This window comes from Erythrolamprus reginae, chromosome 2, assembly GCF_031021105.1.
Source record: "Erythrolamprus reginae isolate rEryReg1 chromosome 2, rEryReg1.hap1, whole genome shotgun sequence".
Classification (NCBI taxonomy): Eukaryota; Metazoa; Chordata; class Lepidosauria; order Squamata; family Dipsadidae; genus Erythrolamprus; species Erythrolamprus reginae.
This window is the reverse complement of record NC_091951.1, coordinates 168,003,355-168,026,690: the sequence shown is the minus strand read 5'-3', so window position 1 is coordinate 168,026,690 and position 23,336 is coordinate 168,003,355. Positions and strand designations below refer to the sequence as shown.

The window sequence follows — 23,336 nt, the reverse complement described above, 5'->3', positions numbered from 1 at the left end:
GGCTGAGCCAACCAATCACCTTGCAGTATTTTCCCGCCCAAGGAATATGGGGCGGGTACAAGGCCTAACTGTCCTCTGGACATAACACCCACCTCCTTTTTTTTCAAGACTCATTCTTTTTCAAGACTCATATTTCATTCTTGTTATCTGTGTATATGTTTTAGAAATGGTATTGTTTATAAAGAACCTTGCAAATTATCAATACTTCTTACCTTCCCAAAGCTCCCTTTGCCGAGCACCATTATAAAGTTGAAGTCTGTTAGTTTAACCTGATCAAGATTATTGGATGGTAAATTACATATCCGGTCTTCAACTGGAGATATAACTTTGTTAGCTGATGGGCCAAGCTTGGCTTTCTAAACAAACAAAGAAAATGGCTGTCAGACCTGCAGTTTGGTTTTAGAAATGATGAAAGATCGGGATAGATTTGAAGGTTTGTACTTTCGGAAGATACTTTATGGTAAATAGGAAATGAACACAAATTCAACTGTCAATTCAAATATTTCAATTTTGGATATAGTTAAAATGATATAAAGTAGTACAGAAATAAAAGCAACACCTTAGAGGGTGGGATGTTAACAAAGTCCAAAGATTATCAAGTCTTTATTTTTATGCTAAAATTTCAAAATGAACAATGTTCAAAATGGAGGGCTTATCCTAGGTATTGCCACCTGTTCAGATGTAAGAGTCCCATTCAGTTTAAAATATTTTATTCTCAGAGTAGGGTGGCAGCTTTAGAATGTAATAACATAGTAAACATAATGATTTGGTTGAAATTCACACTTCTTACAACCATTGTTTTTACCAGTTTGTGATGGTTTTTTTTTAAAAAAAATAACTGAATAGATAGTATTTGAATAAATCATTGCCAATTTTCAAGCTTCATTAATTTGTACCTAATCAAATGCTGATTTCATTGCAAAAACATTGCATCCAAAGCCTTTTTTGTAAAGTTTTTATGGCTTTCAGATGCCTACACTGGAATAACTAAAATAGCAAATCTTTATATAAAGTGTTTTTCGGTTCATGTTTTGTCCACTCACAAATGTCTGCTAAGTTCACCTCCAAGAAAATTTCTACCTTAAAATCCAATTGCAAACTACTTCTATTTCATTTCACTAATTCTTATTTGCATGGGATTTTTTAAAAAAAGACTGAAAAAATAGAATTATTCATATATCTTTCTTCTTCTCTCTCTTCCATCCCCCTCTCCCCCTTCCTTTTCTGTCAAACATAAGTACATGCTATACAATCATTTTCGTAGTATTGTGTAGGTGCTATAATATACTGTAGATGCCAAAATCTGTCAGCACCTAAAATACGTTAGAAGAAGAAGAAGAAGAAGAAGAGGAAGAGGAAGAGGAAGAGGAGGAGGAGGAGGAGGAGGAAGGAGGAGAGAAGAAGAAGAAGAAGAAGAAGAAGAAGAAGAAGAAGAAGAAGAAGAAGAAGAAGAAGAAGAAGAAGAAGAAGAAGAATTAGAAGAATTAGTAGCAGCAGGTCAGAATTAGGATATTGGGAGCTGAGAAATATTTGTAATGTTTTCATGGCAAGACTTCCCTAAAGCCTCCCACCCAACCATCCCATGGCAAGCAATCAAAACTCATGAAGCCCACCAGAATACACTTCAGGGTGTACCGTGGTGTGGGCATATGTGATGTCTTAGCATTTCTTAAGTGATGTATCAGTATTAAACAATTTGTTTAATACTGTTAAAGAAAAGACATTGAAAATTTTGACAATTTAGTTGCAGCAACAAACTCCCCAAATCATAAACGTTATGTTAAGAATTCATACATGTTCACCCATATTATATTCTATATTGTGAGAGAACAGTCTGCCAGCAAAATGGCCAGCACCTGGACTACTGGTGACCTGTCCTTTTAACACTTGTCCCTACCCAGCCCAATAGTTGGGGGCTATAACGCACGAACAGAGAGGCAACTGGCTGTGATAGTGTTGCTGTGAGAGGGAAGGCTGCTGTGTTTGTTTGGGATGCTAAAACAGCCTGAAGATATCGTCTTAAGGCAAATAGAAGCATTACTGTTCTTCAGAAGAAGGGCTTGCAAGGAGAAGTGTTAGAAGAGCAGGAGTTGCATTTTGGGGGGAAATAGTATAAATAAATAATAAGTGCTAGCCTTTGAGTACTTGTGGGTGTGTTGCTTAGATGCCTGATGGGGTTGTGTTGGCCCTCTGGGATTGTGGAGCCCACTAAGATGTAAAGTAAAAGAATCTATGACCTATATCCAAGGGATAGAAGAGGGAGTGTCCCTTCTATTTTCAATGCTAGTTTGAAAAAAAAGCACCCTTGTTGAAGTCAAAATTAGAAACAGTACATTTTAAAAACATATTCAGACAATATTGTAGTTACTATGCTATGCGATTTACTCAATGAGGGTGTCATTCTTTGTTATGAGATGAGCTCAGAACATCACAATCTAATTAATTATTGACATATTGAAGGCAAGTGCAGGGATATGAAATATTACTCAATACACAAAATATAATTAACATGTTCTCATTTTTTAGAAAACAAAATATTGATAATTTTTGTATCGTAGCATGTAGTACATATTTTTCCAGTCTTAAAAGATTTACAGTTTTAATTAAATTACCATTTGAAAGTCAAAAACTAATTTCCTGGAACAAGGAATCACTATCTCCACAAAGCACCATGCAAACACTTAGTAATTATATTATGCTTATTTGACTCCAACTGTTGGTTTCAAAAGCACTTATTTCAGACAATGGGGATGAATAAACTTCATTGTTCTACAACTATAGGAATCGAAAATATTGCATTCCAGAAGGCATGTGTCCTTCAGTCGTGGTTTCTAACAAGGACAGATGGCTCACATTCTCAGGAAGACATTTTCCCCTAACATGGGAGGGAGGAAGGAATTCTCAAAATTTTGAATGCATTTCAAAAGAATTAACATGCTGCATATTTAGTGAGGACATGCATAAAGGTAGAAGAAAAACAGAAAATGAAAAAAGAATAGTTTTAGTAGGCAGCAAGTAGTTAGGCAGCAATAGAATCCAATTCTGAGGAAAAATCACCATTCAGTTTAAACATAATGTTTAATAATGTGGCCAAACAACATTAAAAAAAAGTTTAATATCTAATATTTCTGGGTATGTTGAAGAAGAAAGCAGGATATAAAACAGACCAGTTAAGACCAACATATACTGCTCAAAAAATAAAGGGAACACTCAAATACCATCCTAGATCTGAATGAATGAAATATTGTCATTCAACACTTTGTTCTGTACAAAGTTGAATGTGCACAACAGCATTTGAAATTGATTGTCAATCAGTGTTGCTTCCCAAGTGAACAGTTTGATTTGACCAAAGTTTGACTTACTTTGAGTGATATTGTGTTGTTTAAGTGTTTCCTTTATTTTTTGAGCAGTGTAGTATTAGATAAACATTCTAACATAGTTCTTATGAAAAAAAAAGTATTTTAAAAGTATTTCTCTCATAGTACAGTATTGGTTGTGAAGGACACAGGGTGATTTCAAACATGTCACACTCTATTACAAGCCAAATTTCACCGTGCAGTGTGCAACACATGCTAGATAGTTCTTGAACCCATGCAGGACACTTGCATTTATCTTAGTGAGGGGAGAATTTTAGATATTATCGGCAGAGGTGGGTAGTAAACCAGTGATGATGTCACAAAGCTGGCTTTGTTGTGCTGGTCTATGGACCTTGACATCTTTTTTTGGATTTATTTTTTTTTGGAAATTTTTTTGGGTGAGAATTTTTTTCAGATTTTGGCTTCTGCACATGAGCAAAAGCCAAGTTTTCAGCATTGTGCATGTGTTGCCATGTTTTTTTTGTCTTTTTTTAAAAAAAATGCTTGTTTTCGGCACTCTGCATCTGTATGGGCCCATGCTCTGCGTGCAAGTGCCTGCACGACACTGGGTGTGCAATGTGCACATGGCGTGGGAGGAAGCGAATCAACAGCGAAGTAAGTTAGAGCCCACCCCAGTTACTGGTAATGAGACTAATCTCATAATCTCACATTTTTATGGCTGTCAATCTCTCAAAAAGTGACTCCGGGCAGTGTGCTTCAATTCATAAAATAATTACATAAAAACAATCATGAATACATTAAAAATATATATGTTTAATGCAGTCTATGTTTAAAAAAAAATGATTCTGCTCTTTGGTTTCTTATACAGTGTTCCCTCGCTTTTCGCGGGTTCAAACTTCGTGAATATCCTATACCATGGTTTTTCAAAAAATATTAATTAAAAAATACTTCGCGGGTTTTTTTCTATACCCTGGTTTTCCCCACCCAATGACGTCATACGTCATCACCAAACTTTTGTCTGCCATTGCTGATTGGCTGAAATCTTAACCAATCAGCATTGTTATCACACAAAAAAATAATTATTGTTAATAAATAATGATGTTTATAAATATCAGGATCACTAAGTGTCTTATTCAATGGTGAGTACCAGTAATAATGATGAGTTAAAGGTTGTTAAGGGAATGGGAAATGGTAATTTAGGGTTTTAAAGTGTTAAGGGATGGCTTGTGATACTGTTCATAGCCAAAAATGGTGTATTTATTTCTGCATCTGTACTTCGCGGAAATTCGACTTTCGCGGGCGGTCTCAAAATGCATTCCCCGTGAAAATCGAGGGAACACTGTATAGGTATTTTTTAAAAAAGGCAGATTCTGTGTATACTTGTAGGTCAACACATCATATAAAATTCTTCTGCCAGTTCTCACAGCTAAAATGTGAGCTGAGTAGGACCTCTATTACCACTGCTATTTCCCCACTAGTCTTCTGTAAAATATGGAAGGGGCTTAAGTTCATCTGTGCCCCTTTTCAGGCCACATGTCTTGTTGATAAACTTTCAATCAGATTCCAGAGCCTGTTTTTGTTAGCACTGGTTTCTATGTTAGTACCAGCATCAAGTATCAAACCCTCCTGGAGATAGCTACATGCATTTCTCCTCTAATATGATTAGGGTTCATTTTGCATGATTTACTATAGGAATTAATATTCTTAATACATTCAAACAAACAAAAACCCCACACAAAACCTTTTACTGCAAATTCAAACCTAGGTTTTATTCTTAAAATTAGTTCTAATGAGAGAAGAAGAAAAAACAAGACATGCATGTAATCTTACTTTCTTTGGTTTGGACGCACCTTATCTTGGACCTTTCTTTTACCCTGTAACCACAGGCAAGACACACTTTATACATTTTTTAAAACTCTAAGATATAAGCAAAATGGCTATGAGAACCAAACTCAAACTCACTTCTACCTATTATAGCAATAGCACTTAGACTTCTATACCACTTCGTATTGCTTTACAGCCCCCTCTAAGCTGTTTACAGAGTCAACATATTGACCACAATGATCTGGGTCCTCATTTTACTGGAAAACCTGAGTCAACCTTGAGCTGGTGAGGATCGAAACCTTGGCAATCGACAGGGTTAGCTTGCAAGAGTGCATTGTAACCACTGTGCCACCAAAGCTGTATAAACAAGAGAAGTCACTTCATCATGAATGTTTCTCAACTTGGAAACCCTGTCTAAATCTCTTTCACGTATCCCTTAACTTAAAACTGATGGGAAGTTTTGACTTTAATGGTACATATATGTATAATGGTGCATATGTGTGTGTGTGTGTGTGACATGCTATGTATAACCACAAATTCCACAGCATCATAAATAGGTGAGATTAACAAATGAAGTACACTGATAATCAAAATCTAATGTTCAAATTGTTTCTATAAGTAAACTTAGTTTTTGTGAGAAAGCATTTTAGGCCAGGAAATTACCTTTTTTTTTTCTGGACGTCTTATATTCTTCCCAGTTAATCTGGGCAATTTATATTTGCTAAAAATGTTTAAGAACAGAAAGCAATATGGAGGGAGGGAAGGAAGGAAGGAAGGAAGGAAGGAAGGAAGGAGGGGGGGTATGAATACACACAGAACAAAGATGACAAAGACCCAGAAGTCATCCTTGCCAAAAGACCTGGGCGAAAAGCCAGCTTTTTTAAGGCTCTTAAGTAAGGGTGGGAGCCATTAAAATGTCAGTGGGAACTTCATTCCATATTACCCTACCTACCAATTTGCTTACCTAGAGATCTCTAGACTTGGGGTGTAATTATTAAAGTATCTCTCCTACTTAAGTGCATTTTCTTCCTATCAAAATCAAGTTATGCCCAGAAGTAAGTTCTTCACATGGCAATAAAAAGCAAGCTTATTCTATCTCATAGATCCATATATGTTGGATTATAACCTAACCCCAGTTCCTAATTATGGTACATAAGCATTACCAACCAAAAGGCTCATAATTTATGGCTAGACTGTCAAGGGCAGAACCAGTCTTTGCATGGCACATTAAAGCTACAAATTGGGTCTGAGATGGGAAAAAAAAGATCCAATTCTGGGTGAAATTTGGGCTTCCTGAAATCCCTTAAAACGTGCCAACAATGGGGCTGAAACTATAGAGCCAAGTTACATTTAAAGAGTCTTCAGAAAGCTGAAAAAAAGGATGAGCTGCATACAGCCCCACTACTTACGTTTCTTAGTTTTATCAGAAAACAAACATTATCTCTTGCATTCATGTAAATTACTAACCTGGAGAGCATTACTCAATGCACTACTGCTTATATTAATTTAGACAGCTACAGTTTAATGGGATTTCCTAAGAGCGATAACAATAATCTGCCAATGGGACATCATATCAGACAACTGTATAAAGGAGGAGGAGGGTGGAAGAAGAGGAGAAGAACATTGTACAAGAAAGTAAGAGGGACTATGAGACCTATATAAAAAATTAAGATTGTGAGTCATTACAACAAATTGCCAGTAGCAGTGCGACTACTATCTGATCTGAGAAGGTATCATAGGCTGGTTGTCATAGCAACATGTTTTATATCTCTATGGAGCTTACTAGCTTGATTTCACTTGCCCACTATGTAGAAAGCTAGAATCTGGTTAATGCTTTTTACACACTGAACAAATGAAACTGTATTTTCTAAGGAACACATTTACTGTACTGTTTTTATTCACTTCAGCGACATCTAGTGGCCAGCAGGATCAACAGCTTTTTTCAGCAGTTGATTTCAGATTGACTCTTAGATGAATTAAAACCCTGCTGTTCTGTTCGGGTCTGTGAGACCCGAAATCAAGGTTTGAGACCCTGTAAAAAATTTTCCCTGCATATCTGAAACTTGAAATTTCATGACTTTTCATCATTTCAGGGGTTCTCTCTATGAGAATTTTTTTGGGGGGGTGGGAGGTTTCTTTCTTGCTGAAAAAAAAAAACCTCCCTAATGTTATGTTCCCGGGTCACCCTGACCCGGACCGAAAACTCTTCATTTGCAGTGCTTATGTTTGGTCTTTTTGAAAGCTTTTTTCACTTGGAAAGTAGTCTGAACATTTCTTCACACAATGGAATGAAAATTGAACTGAAAAAATTAATCCTTATTGGTTTATTTTGCCCATAAATGTGCCTCCCCCCCGTTTTTGTGAAAGTTTTTTCAATTTATGGATAGTTTTGCTTGCAAAATGCAGTCTATTTTACTGGAGTTGGTGTGGGAATGGTACCTTGAACATTTCTGAATATAAGAAAAATATAAAGGAACTGAAAAAAATGATTCTTACTGTTTTTTTAACATCAGAAATAAGGCCTCCCCCCCCCCCCCTGGCTGCTTGCAACAATTTTCACTTTTTATTTTTTTATGCTCCAAATCCGAAATATTCTTTAAAATCTTACGCATTCATTTACTCAATTTAACAATGCTGATCATCAAAAAAATATTTGTGGGGGTGGGGGAAAAATTTTTTTCTTGGCAAAAAAAAAGTCACATTTACTCTGTTCGGGTCATATAGACCCGGATCAAAATGATTTTTTTTAGGTACTTGAATTTGGTCTTTTTGAAAACTTTTTCCACTGGAAAACTAGTTTGAACATTTATGAACATAATGATATGAAAATTGAACTGGAAAAATTGAGACTTATATTTTTATTTTGATCAAAAAGCCCCTCCCCCCATCCTTTTTGAATTTCGTGTCAATTTATATTTTTTAAGGCTACAAATCCCTAAGGAATTTTCCCCCAAAAGGTTTGATATACTAAATTGAACAATCCTGAACATAAGAAAAATATAAATGAACTGAAAAAATGACTCTTATTGGTTTATTGTTTTATACTCGAGTATAAGCCTACTCGAGTATAAGCCTATTTGAGTATAAGCATGGGGGCCCATTTATGAGCAAAATAAACCAATAAGGATCATTTTTTCAGTTTAATTTTCATATCATTATGTTCAGAAAGGTTCAAGCTACCAATCCCACACCAAAATAGAATAGTAAAATAGAATGCATTTTGCAGGCAAAATTATCAATAAACTCAAAAGTTTTGATATACTAAATTGAACAATCCTAAACATAAGAAAAATAGAAATGAACTGAAAAAAAATGATTCTTATTGGTTTATTTTTGAATATAAGACCATATCATTTTATACTCGAGTATAAGCCTACTCGAGTATAAGCCTATTTGAGTATAAGCATGGGGGCCCATTTATGAGCAAAATAAACCAATAAGGATTAATTTTCTCAGTTCAATTTTCATATCATTGTGTGCAGAAATGTTCAAGCTACCAATCCCACACCAACTTTAGTAAAATAGAATGGATTTTGCAAGCAAAACTATCCATAAATTGAAAAAACTTTCACAAAAACGGGGGGGGGAGGCACATTTATGTGCAAAATAAACCAATAAGGATTAATTTTTTCAGTTCAATTTTCATTCCATTGTGTGCAGAAATGTTCAAACATGTTTCCAGGTGAAAAAAGCTTTCAAAAAGACCAAACATAAGCACTGCAAATGAAGAGTTTTCGGTCCGGGTCAGGGTGACCCGGGGAACATAACATTAGGAACTTTTTTCGAACAGAACAGCAGGGTTAAGCAAATTTAGCGACCTAAATCCATAGAAGCAACAGTTCTTTGTATATTATTACTTTGTTCTTAAGGGAAAAAATAGATATAATCAGAATGGGAGCAAAGAAGTACAAAGCAATGCTTAATAGCACAAATTTCATTGCATGAGCTGAAAAAAAAATGAGCCTGCTTTTAATTTTAGCAGAATCATCTATATTGCAGTTCCCAAGAGCAAAGACGCTTTAAAAGAGGCAAGTAATCAGATTTTTAATACTTTAAGCCAAATGAAATTATCAGTTCAATTTCTGGTGTTGATGTACAAACTGACTGAACGCAGCACGCACTTTGCTTTCATCTTTAAGTCTTCACTCCCTACAAGTCTACAAATGACAAGAAAATTGAAGCTGGCATTGAGTAAACATTTAATATCAGTGTTATTACTCTTGATTAAAAATTATACATGGTGGTACAACTGATAAATATTTGGGAATTTATTTGTTGAGTATTTGCAGATTCAGTTGAGTAACCCAACAAAGGAATGGAATGAAAAGATATGGGGGAAGGAGATTAAGAATGATTGAAATATTTATTTATTTATTTATTATTTATTAATCAGATTTGTATGCCGCCCCTCTCCGCAGACTCGGGGCGGCTAACAGCAATAAAAATACAATATAAACAAATATAATATTTAAGTTAATTTAAAATATCCCACTTCATCTTTATTTCTGCTTCTTGTTGTTCTCCTAACTGCTTACATCTACCTAATATAAGTCTGACTCAAATTCTACAAATTACCCATATTGAATGTTAATTTTTTGCTAAGCTGGCAAGATGTCTTCAGTCCTGATGAGTTTTGTGAGACAAGCTAGAGGACAATTTTGGAACAGAACAGGTCTCTCTAAAGGGGATCGTAACGGTGTATCATGAGGTAATGGTTAAATGGGCTAGATCAGTGTTTCTCAACCTTGGCTGCTGGAAGATGTGTGGACTTCAACTCCCAGAATTCCCCAGCAAAATGCACAGGTTCTGGGTGAAACAACCAAGAGTGGAATAAGGAAAAAGTTCTCAGTGCTCTATATTTCCATCAGAATTCAAAAGCTCAAAGAAGACTTTGTATTTAATCAGTGTGGAGGTTAAATTGGAGGAGATATACAAGTTTAATTAATGAAATTTTCAATCAGAATAAATTACTGATCCCAGAATACATGTTCGCTTTATGAAATAATGGGAAGAGAAGATTATGACTGGAGCCTATATGAAGCTACAGTATATGGAGTTTATTTGTAAGATATAAATTTACACGCTAGATATTGGTATATCATAATTATTTGAATTTCAGGGACAGATGTTCTAGATAAATACTTAACATTAGCTAAAATATGAATCTCTTCATTTTATGAATAATTTGCTGTGATTAGATATCATGCATAATTTATTGATTTATTTCTTAAAGGAATAGTTACCAATGGTATTTGCAGTGATATAATAATGTGCTACTGCCCTCATGTGGTTTACAAAAAGGAAATGTGCTATCAAGAGAACAAATTAGTCCTTTGTCAGCTGAGAGTAACAGAAACGCGGTGAGCATTCTCCTTTATAATTAAAATTTATTCTCCAATTGTGGACAAATTATGATTGTGCAAAAAAAAAAAAGATCTCTGCTTTTTATAAAAATTCTACAGACAATGGAAGACAGCAAATTTCAATGATACCCATTACAATAATTGCAAACATTACTCTAAAGAAATCCACTGTCTATAAACAAAGTAATAGGTTATTTTAATAATAGGTATACTGCAATTTGCAGGAAAAAAGAATTAGGTACCTATTATATTAAAATGTTTTATTAATGTCATAGAAAAATAACATGCCCTAGCATGCCTCTTTTAAGAACAGTAGGGAAAAAAACAACTCTTAAAAAAAGAAAAAAAATCAAGCTGCACAGACTTTGAAATGGGATTACCCCTCACCCAATGCTACAAAAAGTAATATTTGATCCAGCTTTCCTGGAGCTTATGATCCAAGAATGCTTTGAGCAGGTCATGAAATAGCTTATTTTGGACTTACCTTTTAGCAGAGCCACTGCTAGTAATAAATTTATAGCTCTGGAGATTTCTTTGGCCAACAAGAACATTTCCAGTTCAGATGAAAAGTACTACAAGTTATTTTTTACAATGTTGCCAAGAAAACTGCAGGGAGCAGTTCAGGCATTTTCCACACACACACACACACACACACACACACACACACACACACACACACTTTACAAGGTTGAAATCAACATCTATTTGTTGTATATTTACATAAAGATATAAGAAGTATTTGCAGTAAAATTTGGTTGGAGACATAAAGAACAAATTATGTTGCATTTTGGCTGAGAATTTGACTTGCAGTGTATGCTGGATGGATAGTATGTTGCTGTGATATGCAACTAAAATTTTATATACTAATGACCAACACAGTTGCTTTTGACAATGAATGGAGAAAATGATTTCAGGTTTCACACAAATGGCAAAACGTAGAGCTGGTGAATGAAACTGAACGTTTACTAGAATGCTTAAAGATATAATGACGAGACTGGGGGCAAAGAAATTTTATGATGCGAAAATGCTACGAGAAAGATTGTGGGTAGCATGGGACCTGATTTGAGTATGAAAAAGTTTACTGAAAGAAAGAATAACTGTAAATAAGAGCTTGCTTCTCCCCACTGTATTATCTGGAAGGGAGTGTTGGATGTGTCCGGAGATAACTAAAAATAATTTGAATAAAATGGGAATGAGTCACAAGTGGGCTACTGCCCGGAAAGGGGGGGGGGACGCAGTGGGGTAGCGAAAAGGGAGCTCCACCCCAGAGTACCCAGTTTGCACTGAAAGATGTTGAAAGAAAATGCAGGACGTCCTGCATAAGCCACGGCCACAGTGTGGCAGTAATAATTTTGGTAGCCCTTCACTGGAATGAGTTATTGAAAAGGAATAAGTGAGAGCACAAGAAGGGAGTCAAGAATTCATGTGTGATTGAGGAAAGTATATCAAATAAAAAAGGGTGATGTGTACAAAAGATGAACTCTGAGCTAGTTTGGTTTTGTATATATATGGAGAGGAAGAGAAAAGCCAAGATAATGATGTTTGGATGGACTTCCTGAGGATAGAAATATAAAGTTGGGTGTCAATAGCATATTGATAGTGATGTTATTTTATTTTAAAGTAATGGATGTCCCCAATGGATGTTTAAACTTTGTCTAAATGTCAAAGGGACAGGAGAATAGGCACCAAACTGACCTTCCCTCTTCTCTAAATAGCAATGAGGGGAAAAGGGAGGAAAAAAATCCTGCTTTATTTCCAATAAGCTTAACGAACCTTACAGGTACAGCGTACATAAGTGCACTGGTGTACCTTTCGTCCCCTGTCCAATTGTCTTTCCTTTCTCTCACTTATCATATATATTTTCTTTCTTTCATATATCCTCTCCTCTAAGTTCACTTTACCCTTATATATACAGTGATCCCCCGAGTTTCGCGATCTCGATCTTTGCAAAACGCTATATCGCGATTTTTCCACCCGATGACATCACTCCCTTCCTTTCTCATCTTTCTTTCTCTCTCTCTTTCTCTCTCTTGCTTCTTCCTCTCTCACACTCTCTTCCTCCCTCCCTCATCTCTTTCTTTCCTTCTCTCTCTTTCTCTATCTCTCCCCCCTCTTGCTCTCGAGCGGCAAGCGATCTTGGGGTTTCCCCTTTGCCTGGGCGGCGGGAAGACCCAGGGAAGGTTCCTTTGGCCGCCCAACAGCTGATCTGCTCCGCAGCGCGGCAGTAGCGAGGAGCCGAAGATGGGGTTTCCCCGTTGCCTGGGCAACGGGGAAACCCCATCTTCGGCTCCTCGCTGCTGCCGCGCTGCGGAGCAGATCAGCTGTTGGGCGGGCCGAAGGAACCTTCCCTGGGTCTTCCCCGCCGCCCACAACGCAAACTCCACCATCTGCGCATGTGCGGCCATGGAAAAAGGGGCGCGCATGCGCAGATGGTGTTTTTACTTCCACACCACTACATCCCGAAAAATCGATTATCGCGAGGGGTCTTGGAACGGAACCCCTCGCGATAATCGGGGGATCACTGTATTACTACATGTCTATTTTTCTTCCTATGTATTTGTGTATTGGACAAATGAATAAATAAAAATAAATAAATAAAAGTATGTGCAAGAATAATTTGCAGATCTTTAGATGAAAGACAGAAATAAAATGGTAAAAAGAGGAATGGCAGAATAATTGCAGTATAGCGTTATACAATGAAAATGTCCTTAGAAACAATTATCTGTTTTCTGTGCAGTTGGATAGCATTATGCTAAGTGCCAGCACACGGACTCATTTGTATTTCTCACAATCACCACAGCACACAGCCAGCCAGCTGAGTGATCATACTTACTTTATTAGCCAACATTTTATGTCATCTGGCACAGATGTTTGCTCTCCCCCTCTCATAATGCTTATTATGCCATGACATTACCCTGTTCTGAAAACTGCATTTATTTTATTCAAGACTGCAATTTAGGAACTGCTCAGTGCTTCTGGGAATGGCAAAGCAGAAACACATTTTCCAACAAATTCCAATTAGCACTCCTGTCTGAAGTTGAACTGGGAAGGCCCAATTGGGAGAAAATTTGTATGAGCTGAGCAACAGTTTTACCATTTTACAGAAAAGCATTTCTTAGCAGTGGAAATTCTGATTTCAATTGTGGTCATGTTGAGGACTACCTGTATACCACGGCTTGTATATAGCAGTGATAGCAAACCGTCCCTCCCCCCATCTCTTCCCTCCCCCCCCATGCATGCACATCCCCCTATGCTGCCCCTGCACATGCACACAATCTTCCAGTCCCAGTGCATGTGCACAAGTCTCACTGAAGCCTGGGATGGTGAAACAATGGCCAAATGGGCAAACTGGAAGTTTGGAAAAACAGACTTCTGTTTCGCCTGTTGTGCTGTTTTTTGCACTCCGGAGGATTCAGGGAAGCTTCCTGAAGCCCTGGAGTGCAAAAAAGCCCCTACCCAATGGGCAAACTGAAGTTCAGAAAATGAACTTCCGGTTTGCCTGTTGTGCTTTTTTTGAACTACGGAGGGTTCAGGGAAGCTTCCTGAAGTCCCAGAGTACAAAAAAACCCCACCCAATGGGCAAACTGGAAGTTCAGAAAATGAACTTCCGGTTTGCCTGTTGTGCTTTTTTTGAACTACGGAGGGTTCAGGGAAGCTTCCTGAAGCCCCAGAGTACAAAAAACCCCACCCAATGGGCAAACTGGAAGTTCAGAAAATGAACTTCCAGTTTGCCTGTTGTGCTTTTTTTGAACTACGGAGGGTTCAGGGAAGCTTCCTGAAGCCCCAGAGTACAAAAAAAAGCACCCAATAGGCAAACTGGAAGTTCGGAAAATGAACTTCCGGTTTGCCTGTTGTGCTTTTTTTGAACTACGGAGGGTTCAGGGAAGCTTCCTGAAGTCCCAGAGTACAAAAAAAACCCCACCCAATGGGCAAACTGGAAGTTCAGAAAATGAACTTCCGGTTTGCCTGTTGTGCTTTTTTTGAACTACGGAGGGTTCTGGGAAGCTTCCTGAAGTCCCAGAGTACAAAAAACCCCCACCCAATGGGCCAACTGGAAGTTCAGAAAATGAACTTCCGGTTTGCCTGTTGTGCTTTTTTTGAACTACGGAGGGTTCAGGGAAGCTTCCTGAAGTCCCAGAGTACAAAAACCCCCCACCCAATGGGCCAACTGGAAGTTCAGAAAATGAACTTCCGGTTTGCCTGTTGTGCTTTTTTTGAACTACGGAGGGTTCTGGGAAGCTTCCTGAAGTCCCAGAGTACAAAAAAAAACCCCACCCAATGGGCAAACTGGAAGTTCAGAAAATGAACTTCCGGTTTGCCTGTTGTGCTTTTTTTGAACTACGGAGGGGTTCAGGGAAGCTTTCTGAAGCCCCAGAGTACAAAAAAACCCCACCCAATGGGCAAACTGGAAGTTCAGAAAATGAACTTCCGGTTTGCCTGTTGTGCTTTTTTTGAACTACGGAGGGTTCAGGGAAGCTTCCTGAAGTCCCAGAGTACAAAAAAACCCCACCCAATGGGCAAACTGGAAGTTCAGAAAATGAACTTCTGGTTTGCCTGTTGTGCTTTTTTTGAACTACAGAGGGTTCAGGGAAGCTTTCTGAAGCCCCAGAGTACAAAAAACCCCCACCCAATGGGCAAACTGGAAGTTCAGAAAATGAACTTCCAGTTTGCCTGTTGTGGTTTTTTTGAACTACGGAGGGTTCAGGGAAGCTTCCTGAAGTCCCAGAGTACAAAAAAAGCACCCAATGGGCAAACCGTGAATGTGGAAAATGCACTTCTGGTTTGCCCGTTATGATGGGGGGTTTTTTGCACTCCAAGGCTTCAGGAAAGCTTTCCTGAAGCATCTGGAGGATGAAGAGGCCTTCCCCAAGGCCAAATATCAGTTTGCCAGCACGCTTATGTAAGCTGGAGCTGACATGGGCAACATCTCACGTGCCCTCTGATATGGCTCTACGTGGCACCTATGCCAGTTTCCCTACCATGTTCATTATAGAGATGAAAGTATTAGGCTGATATTTTCAGCTCAAGGAAAGTGCATTTGAGAAGGGAGTAGCGGGGCAGGAAGACTTCACCCTCTGATCCAGAAATAATATAATCAAAAGAGGTAAAATTAGCCTAATGTGTCATTGGCTAAAAGAAAGGAAAAAACCTAAAAAAACAAACAGTACTTGCAGTGGGCCTTGATTTGGTTACTCCTACCCAGAGGACGGGGAGCAAACATATTCCAGCTGCTATTCCAGAGTAACTTAAAATTTCAGACTACAAATCAAATTCTTTTATCTTTCATAATTACCAAGGAATGGTGAGCTTCCAGCAAGTTCATGATGCAATACAGTGGGGAGAAATAATAGTTTTTTAAAAAAAATCTAGAGAATAATCTTGTCTCTAAAGAAATCTGCTAGTGGTCCCATCTTCTTGCATTCCTTGATTTACTCCTTAATACAAAATCAAGCTATTAAGTACCTATTGAAAAAGCTACCATGATTGTCCACTACAATCAAAGCGCAGCATGAAAATCAAGCACATACCACAATGGTGGGATTCAATATTTTTACTACCAGTTCTGTGGCTTGGTGGGCATAGCTGTGCAGACATGTCAAAGAAAAGATACTGTAAAATCTCTATTCCCTCTCCAGTCCAGGGGAAGGTTACTCCAAATCCCAATTTTCTCAGCTGGGTCTTGGGAGACAGAGGATAGATGGGGACAGGGGCAGTTACAGGTGGTATTTATCGGTTCTCCAAACTACTCAAAAGTTCCGCTACCAATTCTCCCAGAACTGGTCAGAATCTGCTGAATCCCACCTCTGATATACCAATAAAATAAATATATAAGATTTCCTAAAGAAAAGTAGTTTTCTTTAACTATAAGTCATGCGAACTGAGAAGTGCTGCTTGTCTTGTTATTAACATTTACCTTTTCTGTATATGGAGATTCTCCGTCATCCAAGTCATGGTTGTCCCACAGATGTTTTTTCAAGAGGCAAGTGGAATTTCTGGTCTTTCCTTGGAAACATTTTCCTTCTCATCCAAGAAGCTTTTTGGATGAGAAAGAAAACATCATCACAGAAAGTCCACTTGTCTCTTGAAAAAGCACCTTTGGGACATTTATCTTTCCTGCTTTCTTTTTGCATTTACTACATTTGTCTACATTTGAAATATGCCTAAAAGGATCCCCCCCCACTTCTTTATATCCAGACAGGAATCATGTTTAAAAATTTTAATCCCACTTGTCCCACTAAATAATCAGCACTCATTTCAAATTGAGTAATTATGTCAATCAGTGTTATATTCTTCTAAGGTTCACAATATTCCCAAGTAATAGTGTGTTTAAACTTTAAAATAAGCAGTCATTAAACATATATTCATTCAATATTATGAGTTCAGGAGACTCTCTTAAGCAATTTGCATATTTTTCCAACTTGGAATAGGAGGTTTTTTTGGAGTAGCTTAGGAAAATTGCTTTCAGCATTATTATTTAATAGCAACGTTCATTTTTAAATTCAAACTGCAGGTCAGAACTATGAGTGGCATTGATTTCTCTTCAAGTATTGTGCTTGAGTTAGTTGACCTGCTAGGATGCATTTTTCCCCTGAAGAGATCTGCACTAAAATTGTTACATTTAATAGCAATAGCATTTATTTTATTTATTTATTTATTTATTCATTCATTCATTCATTCATTCATTTATTTATTTATTAGATTTGTATGCTGCCCCTCTCTGCAGACTCGGGGCGGCTAACAACAATAGTGAAACAATATATAACAAATCTAATATTTAAAATAATTTTAAAAACCCTAATTTAGAAAACCAAACATACACACAAACATACCATGCATAAATTGTATAGGCCTAGGGGGAAGGGCATATCCCAGTTCCCCCATGCCTGATGACAGAGGTGGGTTTTAAGACTTATATACTGCTTCATAGTGCTTTTATAGCCCTCTCTAAGTTTACAGAATCCACACATAGCCCCCAACAATCTGGGTCCTCATTTTACCCACCTTGGAAGGATGGATGGGTCAACCTTGAGCTGGTGGTGAGATTTGAACAGCTGAACTACAGCTACACTCTAACCACTGCGCCACCCTGGCTCTCCAAAGCAGGGATCTCCAACCTTGGCAACTTTGACTTGTGGACTTCAACTCCCTCAGCTTTGCTGGCTGAGGAACTCTGGGACTTGAAGTCCACAAGTCTTAAAGTTGCCAAGGTTGGAGACCTCTGCTCTAAAACTAATTGATTGTATTTGAACAAGAAGCCAAGTGTACTTTAAAAAGAAAAAAAGGAACCCCAGAAATGCATGACCGGCAGCTTAAACCGCCGGCCGAAATTGCCCCCGGAGCAGGGGGACGCTGCCGGCAGCTCTGTTGAGCTCTGAATTTCCGGGTTCCTTAGAACCCAGAAATTCGGCTTCGGGCAGAGCGCCAGGGTTGCGCACCCCCTGCTGGTCGCAGGGGGAGGTCCTAGATCGCCCTATTTAAGGGCGATCCGAATAGGACCTCCTCCTTGGGTTTTCTGCTTCTGAAGCGAACACCTGCCCACCCTCCGCTATTAACAGTGTGTCCTAAGGAGGTCGCCTCGGGGCCGAATAGGAATTTTTTGCGGCCCTCCCCCTTTAGAGGCGGCCATTTTTTCACCTATTCCACACTGACAGTGCGGACTGGATTGGTTAGGGGGTGCGGCGCACTTAGATGTCAGTATAGGCCTCCCTTTGGTCACTGGGATTTGGCAGGTTAGGGGCGGAAATGGGCAATTAGAAGCGACTGCGCATGCTCCTTTGGGCATCCTTTAGAGGGTGATGGACCGCCTCTCTCCAGGAACTAGAGGTTGGAGCAACGTTGGGGATTGGAGAGAGGATCTCCATGGGAATCACCGGATCCAATTTCCCACAGGGATTGGAGGGTGAACTCCTCCCACACGATGAAGGGGCATGGCTTGCATCCAGGTGAAGGTGGCTACCTTCACCTGGTACAGCAAGGAGTTTATGCCCAATGTTGCCAAGGAAGTTTCTGGTAGGAATTTCCGCCCCGTTAGTTTTGGCCTCTGCAGGTCCTTAGTTATGTTTGAATTTAAATATTTAAATTTACGCATTTAAATTTATTTAAATTTATGTTAATTTAATAAAATGACCCTTATTTAATCCACAATATGTCTCAGCGTCTTTACTCCGCTTCTGGGGCAATTTGCTTTTCTATGCAGTTTTAGATTTCTCTGTTGGCGTCTGGTCTCTCACGTGAAACACTGGTGCTTTACTAGAGATACCTAGTTTGAGAGAGAAGCCAGCAACCAGAATGCAGGAAGAGTTTGGAAGAGGCCAGTGCTCTCCTGGGCTCTGGGGCTCAAAGGAGGTTGCTACAGAGAGAAACTCTGTTCATCTCCTGCAACCTTTGCAGAACCCTCTGTGAAATGAGAAGATAAAGGGGGTAGTCTTCAACTTACAACCATTCATTTGGTGACTGAAGTTACAACACCACTGAAAAAAAGTACTTACAAAATTGCAGCATCCCATGATCAAAATTCAGGGGCTTGGCAACTGGTATACATTTGTGACAGTTGCAGCATCCCAGGGATCATGTGATCATGACTGGCAGCCTTCCCGGCTGTCTTCAGACAAGCAAAGTTAATGGGGAGGAAGCAGGAGCTGCTCAAGGATCACGTGGTTCACTTAACAACCGCAGTGATTCGTTTAAAAACCATGGCAGAAGCTTATAAAGTCAAGCGCAACCCACTTAACAGCCAACTTGATTAATCAGCAACAGAAATTCTGACCCCCAACTGTGGTCATAAATGGAGGACAACCCCTCTCAGCACAACTAGCAATGCTGATTCTATGGGCAAATAGAGCAGATTGGGGGCTGCAGAGAAAATAAATTGACTTTTACACCTCTTTGCATGTATGTTTCCACTCCAGGTAGAAATGTGCAGTGAAATGACCCCACAACTCAGCAACTCTGAGGTGTGAAGCACAAATACACAATGATAGAATGAGACTGCCACTAGTTTAAAATTGATATAGTAAGTTAGATATAGTAAATTAATACAAGTTTTGTACACATATCCCAAAGTAATTGTCCAATTGATTGAAAAATAATGTTCACAATACACTTTAATTGGCTTCCAAAGACTGCAGCTAAAAGCAAAACGAATTAATAAATGAGCAGAACCTGAGACAAACCTTTAGATGTCTTTTTTTTTTGCAAATCTTAATGCATACTTTCTACTTAAGTGTAATTTATCCATACGATAATTTTAAAAAGCTAGTGAACATGACAGGTGCTGAAATTTATATTGGTATTAAATGGGTGTTATCAACATACTGAAAGTAATAGAATCATAGCAAATTGCTGGCTAGAAAAAAATATTATTACCCTAATGGGGCCAGAGGTGTTGAAATGTTTATTTTTAGGTAGTATTTCTACAAAAAAAAACCCTTCTGAGATGCAAGAAGGGACTTCTAAACAAAGTATTATATACAGTATTTCTCTCCTCTAAACACTCCTTATGACCTTATATTGACTGCAATAATATGTTCTCACCTCAAACTTCTGCCTTAGTTCTGCATTTCCATCATCATCAGCTTCTGGTATTGGCACATTATAATACTCGCCTTCTTCCTGGTTAAGTAATTTATACCTGAACAATATGAGGAAAACAATTTGAGATATATAAAAAGGGTTGTTTGATGCATTTTTATTCTTACTATTTGAAAGCTGGTCATTTTTTTCCAGAAGAAAAGACTAGAAAAGGAAATTGTGTGCATAGTCCTAGTATTAGAAATTTACTGACGCCAAACAAGCTCTCCTTTATAAATGATGATAAATAAACTTAAAGGGTGCAGGATTTGCCTGCAGTAAGAAATTAGCACAAAAGATGCTAAATAGGCAGCTGAGTTGAAGGCTGCTTCATCGCTTCTGGAGAGAAACCAAGGAGAGGCGTTGTATTATTGCCTTGGATTCTTCTACTCTTTGGGGAACTAACTGAAAGAAGAAGAAAAAAAAGATCCTGTTTCTACATCAAAGCCAGCTACTAACTGAAGTATTATTTGAAAACTCAGCAACTTTTCTGTGTTTCAATTCCTAGTATAAGCTAATAATTATATGTTCTGTAGCTATCTAACTGACACAGTGAGAAAGCATTTCAACAACTGAATAGAATGTATGGACGATAGATCGATGAAACAGTCCGGGGTTACAAAGGTGTCTTACCAACCACAAGCTGGTGACTTCTTCAGTTCCGACACCCCAAAAGAAAGGGATCCCATGAAATCATTCCTAGTAGTTCGATCCCAGTCCCAGATTTCCACTGATAACCTTCTGTCTTTGTCTGTGGGCTTTAATTTACTACAAACAGAAAAGCAATTTGCCGTATTTAGGTATTCGTACAACAAAATGTCATTGAAATATGATTAAGCAAAGCATCCACATGCCACTTACAACGAGAAGGACTCATTCCAGTGTGGATTAAGCGTTGAGCGGATGGTTTTTGTTTTCTGTTTACTTTCATTCTTAGGATCTGGAATAAGTTTCAGCTTAACATACGGGTCTGAGAGTCCATTGGGATCCATAGGGATTAGATTTCTTGCATCCCGCACTGAAAACATACAAAATAAATGTCAATAAATTATAAAGATTAGAAAAGTAAGCCAGCTGGGTGACCTTGGACCAATCTCTCCCTCTCCACTCAACCCACCTCATAGGGTTATTGTTGCAAGGAAAATAAGAGGAGGGAGGGTTATTACTGTATTTTTCAGAATATGAAATGCACCTTAGTTTGGGGGGAGGAAAATAAGGAAAAAAGGTCTCTGCCTCCTAGCAATTTGCCAAACAGCAAACAATGCAGATGATATACACTGTTTTCTGTGTATTTCTGTGCATGTGTGCCTGGCCCATAGAAATAACAAAGAATTGGAGAAATGTACATTATGGCAGTTTATTAATGTCAGAAAATTTCATTAAATGTAGTCATGCTAACGCCACCCAATTATTTAAATAGATCTACTCCAAATATGACTATGTCAGGGTTTAACTCAGCTGCCTTATCTTAATACTAAACAGGACACTGTTACCTTTCAGATTATACTTTTACAGATCTTTAAAATTGATGTGGCTTTCTGGAAGTACAGTGATCCCTCGATTAGCACGGTCTCGATTAGCGCGAAACGCTGCAACGCGGTTTTTCAAAAAATATTAATTAAAAAATAAGTCCGCGCTAGTTCTCTCTCTCTTTCTCTCCCTGTTGCCGGCGTGGTATATGAGAGAAAGAGAGAGGCAGAGGTCGGGGCGCATTACCGGGAGGTGGAGGCGGCGTGGGGACGCTGGGTGCCGGGGACACCGAGGAGGGGGTGGACGTGGCCTCTCAGCTGCAGAGCTGAACAAGGGCGGAGGCAACGGCGGAGTCCGGCGCTGGGGCCATGCGGGGCCGCTCATCCAGGGGGGCGTGGACTGGCAAGTCGCCCTCCTTTCTCTTTCTTTCTCTCTCTTATACCACACCCGGTAACAGGGAGAGAAAGAGAGAGAGAGGAGGGCACCTTGCCGGTCCACGCCCCCCCCCTAGATGAGCGGCTCCCGCATGGCCCAGCGCCGCCCAGGCAAAGGGGAAACCCCAAGATCGCTTGCCGCTTGCCGTATTGCAGCGAAGGAGGCGAAGCAAGGCTCCCAAGCTGCAATACGGCCAAGCGGGCAAGCGGCAAGCGATCTTGGGGTTTCCCCTTTGCCCTGCGCGCGGTGAAGACCAAGGGAAGGTTCCTTCAGCCGCCCCAACACCTGATCCGCTCCGCAGCGCGGCAGCAGCGAAGGAGCCGAAGATGGGGTTTCCCCTTTGCCTTTACCCCATCTTCGGCTCCTCGCTGCTTCCCGCGCTGCGGAGCAGATCAGCTGTTGGGCGGCTGAAGGAACCTTCCCTTGGTCTTCCCCGCCGCCCACACGCAAACTCCACCATCTGCGCATGTGCGGCCATGAAAAAAATGGCGCGCATGCGTAGATGGTGTTTTTTTACTTCTGCACCACTATAACGCGGAAATCGATTAGCGCGGGAGGTCTTGGAACGTAACCCCCCGCGCTAATCGAGAGATCACTGTATACATTATTCTCCTGCTATTTAAAAGAAGATACAATAGCACTGGGGCTCTTCAGATCAAGCATTTATTTTAAAAAGCTTCTTCATTTTTTAAAGTTAAAGTTTAACTTTAAAAAATGAAGAAGCTTTTTAAAATAAATGCTTGATCTGAAGAGCCCCCAGTGCTATTGTATCTTCTTTTAAATAGCAGAGAATAATGTATACAGTGATCTCTCGATCTAGCGCGGGGGTTACGTTCCAAGACCTCCCGCGCTAATCGATTTCCGCGTTATAGTGGTGCAGAAGTAAAAAACACCATCTACGCATGCGCGCCATTTTTTTTCATGGCCGCACATGCGCAGATGGTGGAGTTTGCGTCCGGTGGGCGGCGGGGAAGACCAAGGGAAGGTTCCTTCAGCCCGCCCAACAGCCTGATCTGCTCCGCAGCGCGGAAGCAGCGAGGAGCCGAAGATGGGGTAAAGGCAAAGGGGAAACCCCAATCTTCGGCTCCTCGCTGCTGCCGCGCTGCGGAGCGGATCAGGTGTTGGGCGGCTGAAGGAACCTTCCCTTGGTCTTCCCGCCGCGCAGGCAAAGGGGAAACCCCAAGATCGCTTGCCGCTTGCCGCTTGCCGTATTGCAGCTTGGAGCCTTGCTTCGCCTCCTTCGCGTGCAATACGGCAAGCGGCAAGCGATCTTGGGGTTTCCCCCTTTGCCTGGGCGGCGCTGGGGCCATGCGGAGCCGCTCATCTAGGGGGGCGTGGACCGGCAAGGTGCCCCTCC

At 39.6% G+C, this 23,336-nt stretch overlaps 1 protein-coding gene across 1 annotated transcript in view; it reads right to left on the bottom strand.

Moving 5' to 3' along the window:
- Nucleotides 1–23,336, bottom strand: part of PRKCA (protein kinase C alpha) — a 230,974-nt gene that overhangs the window by 23,151 nt on the left and 184,487 nt on the right. The window contains exon 9 of the mRNA XM_070740327.1: nt 213–356. Within this exon, the coding sequence (XP_070596428.1) occupies nt 213–356 (144 nt within the window). The remainder of the gene's footprint in view (nt 1–212; nt 357–23,336) is intronic.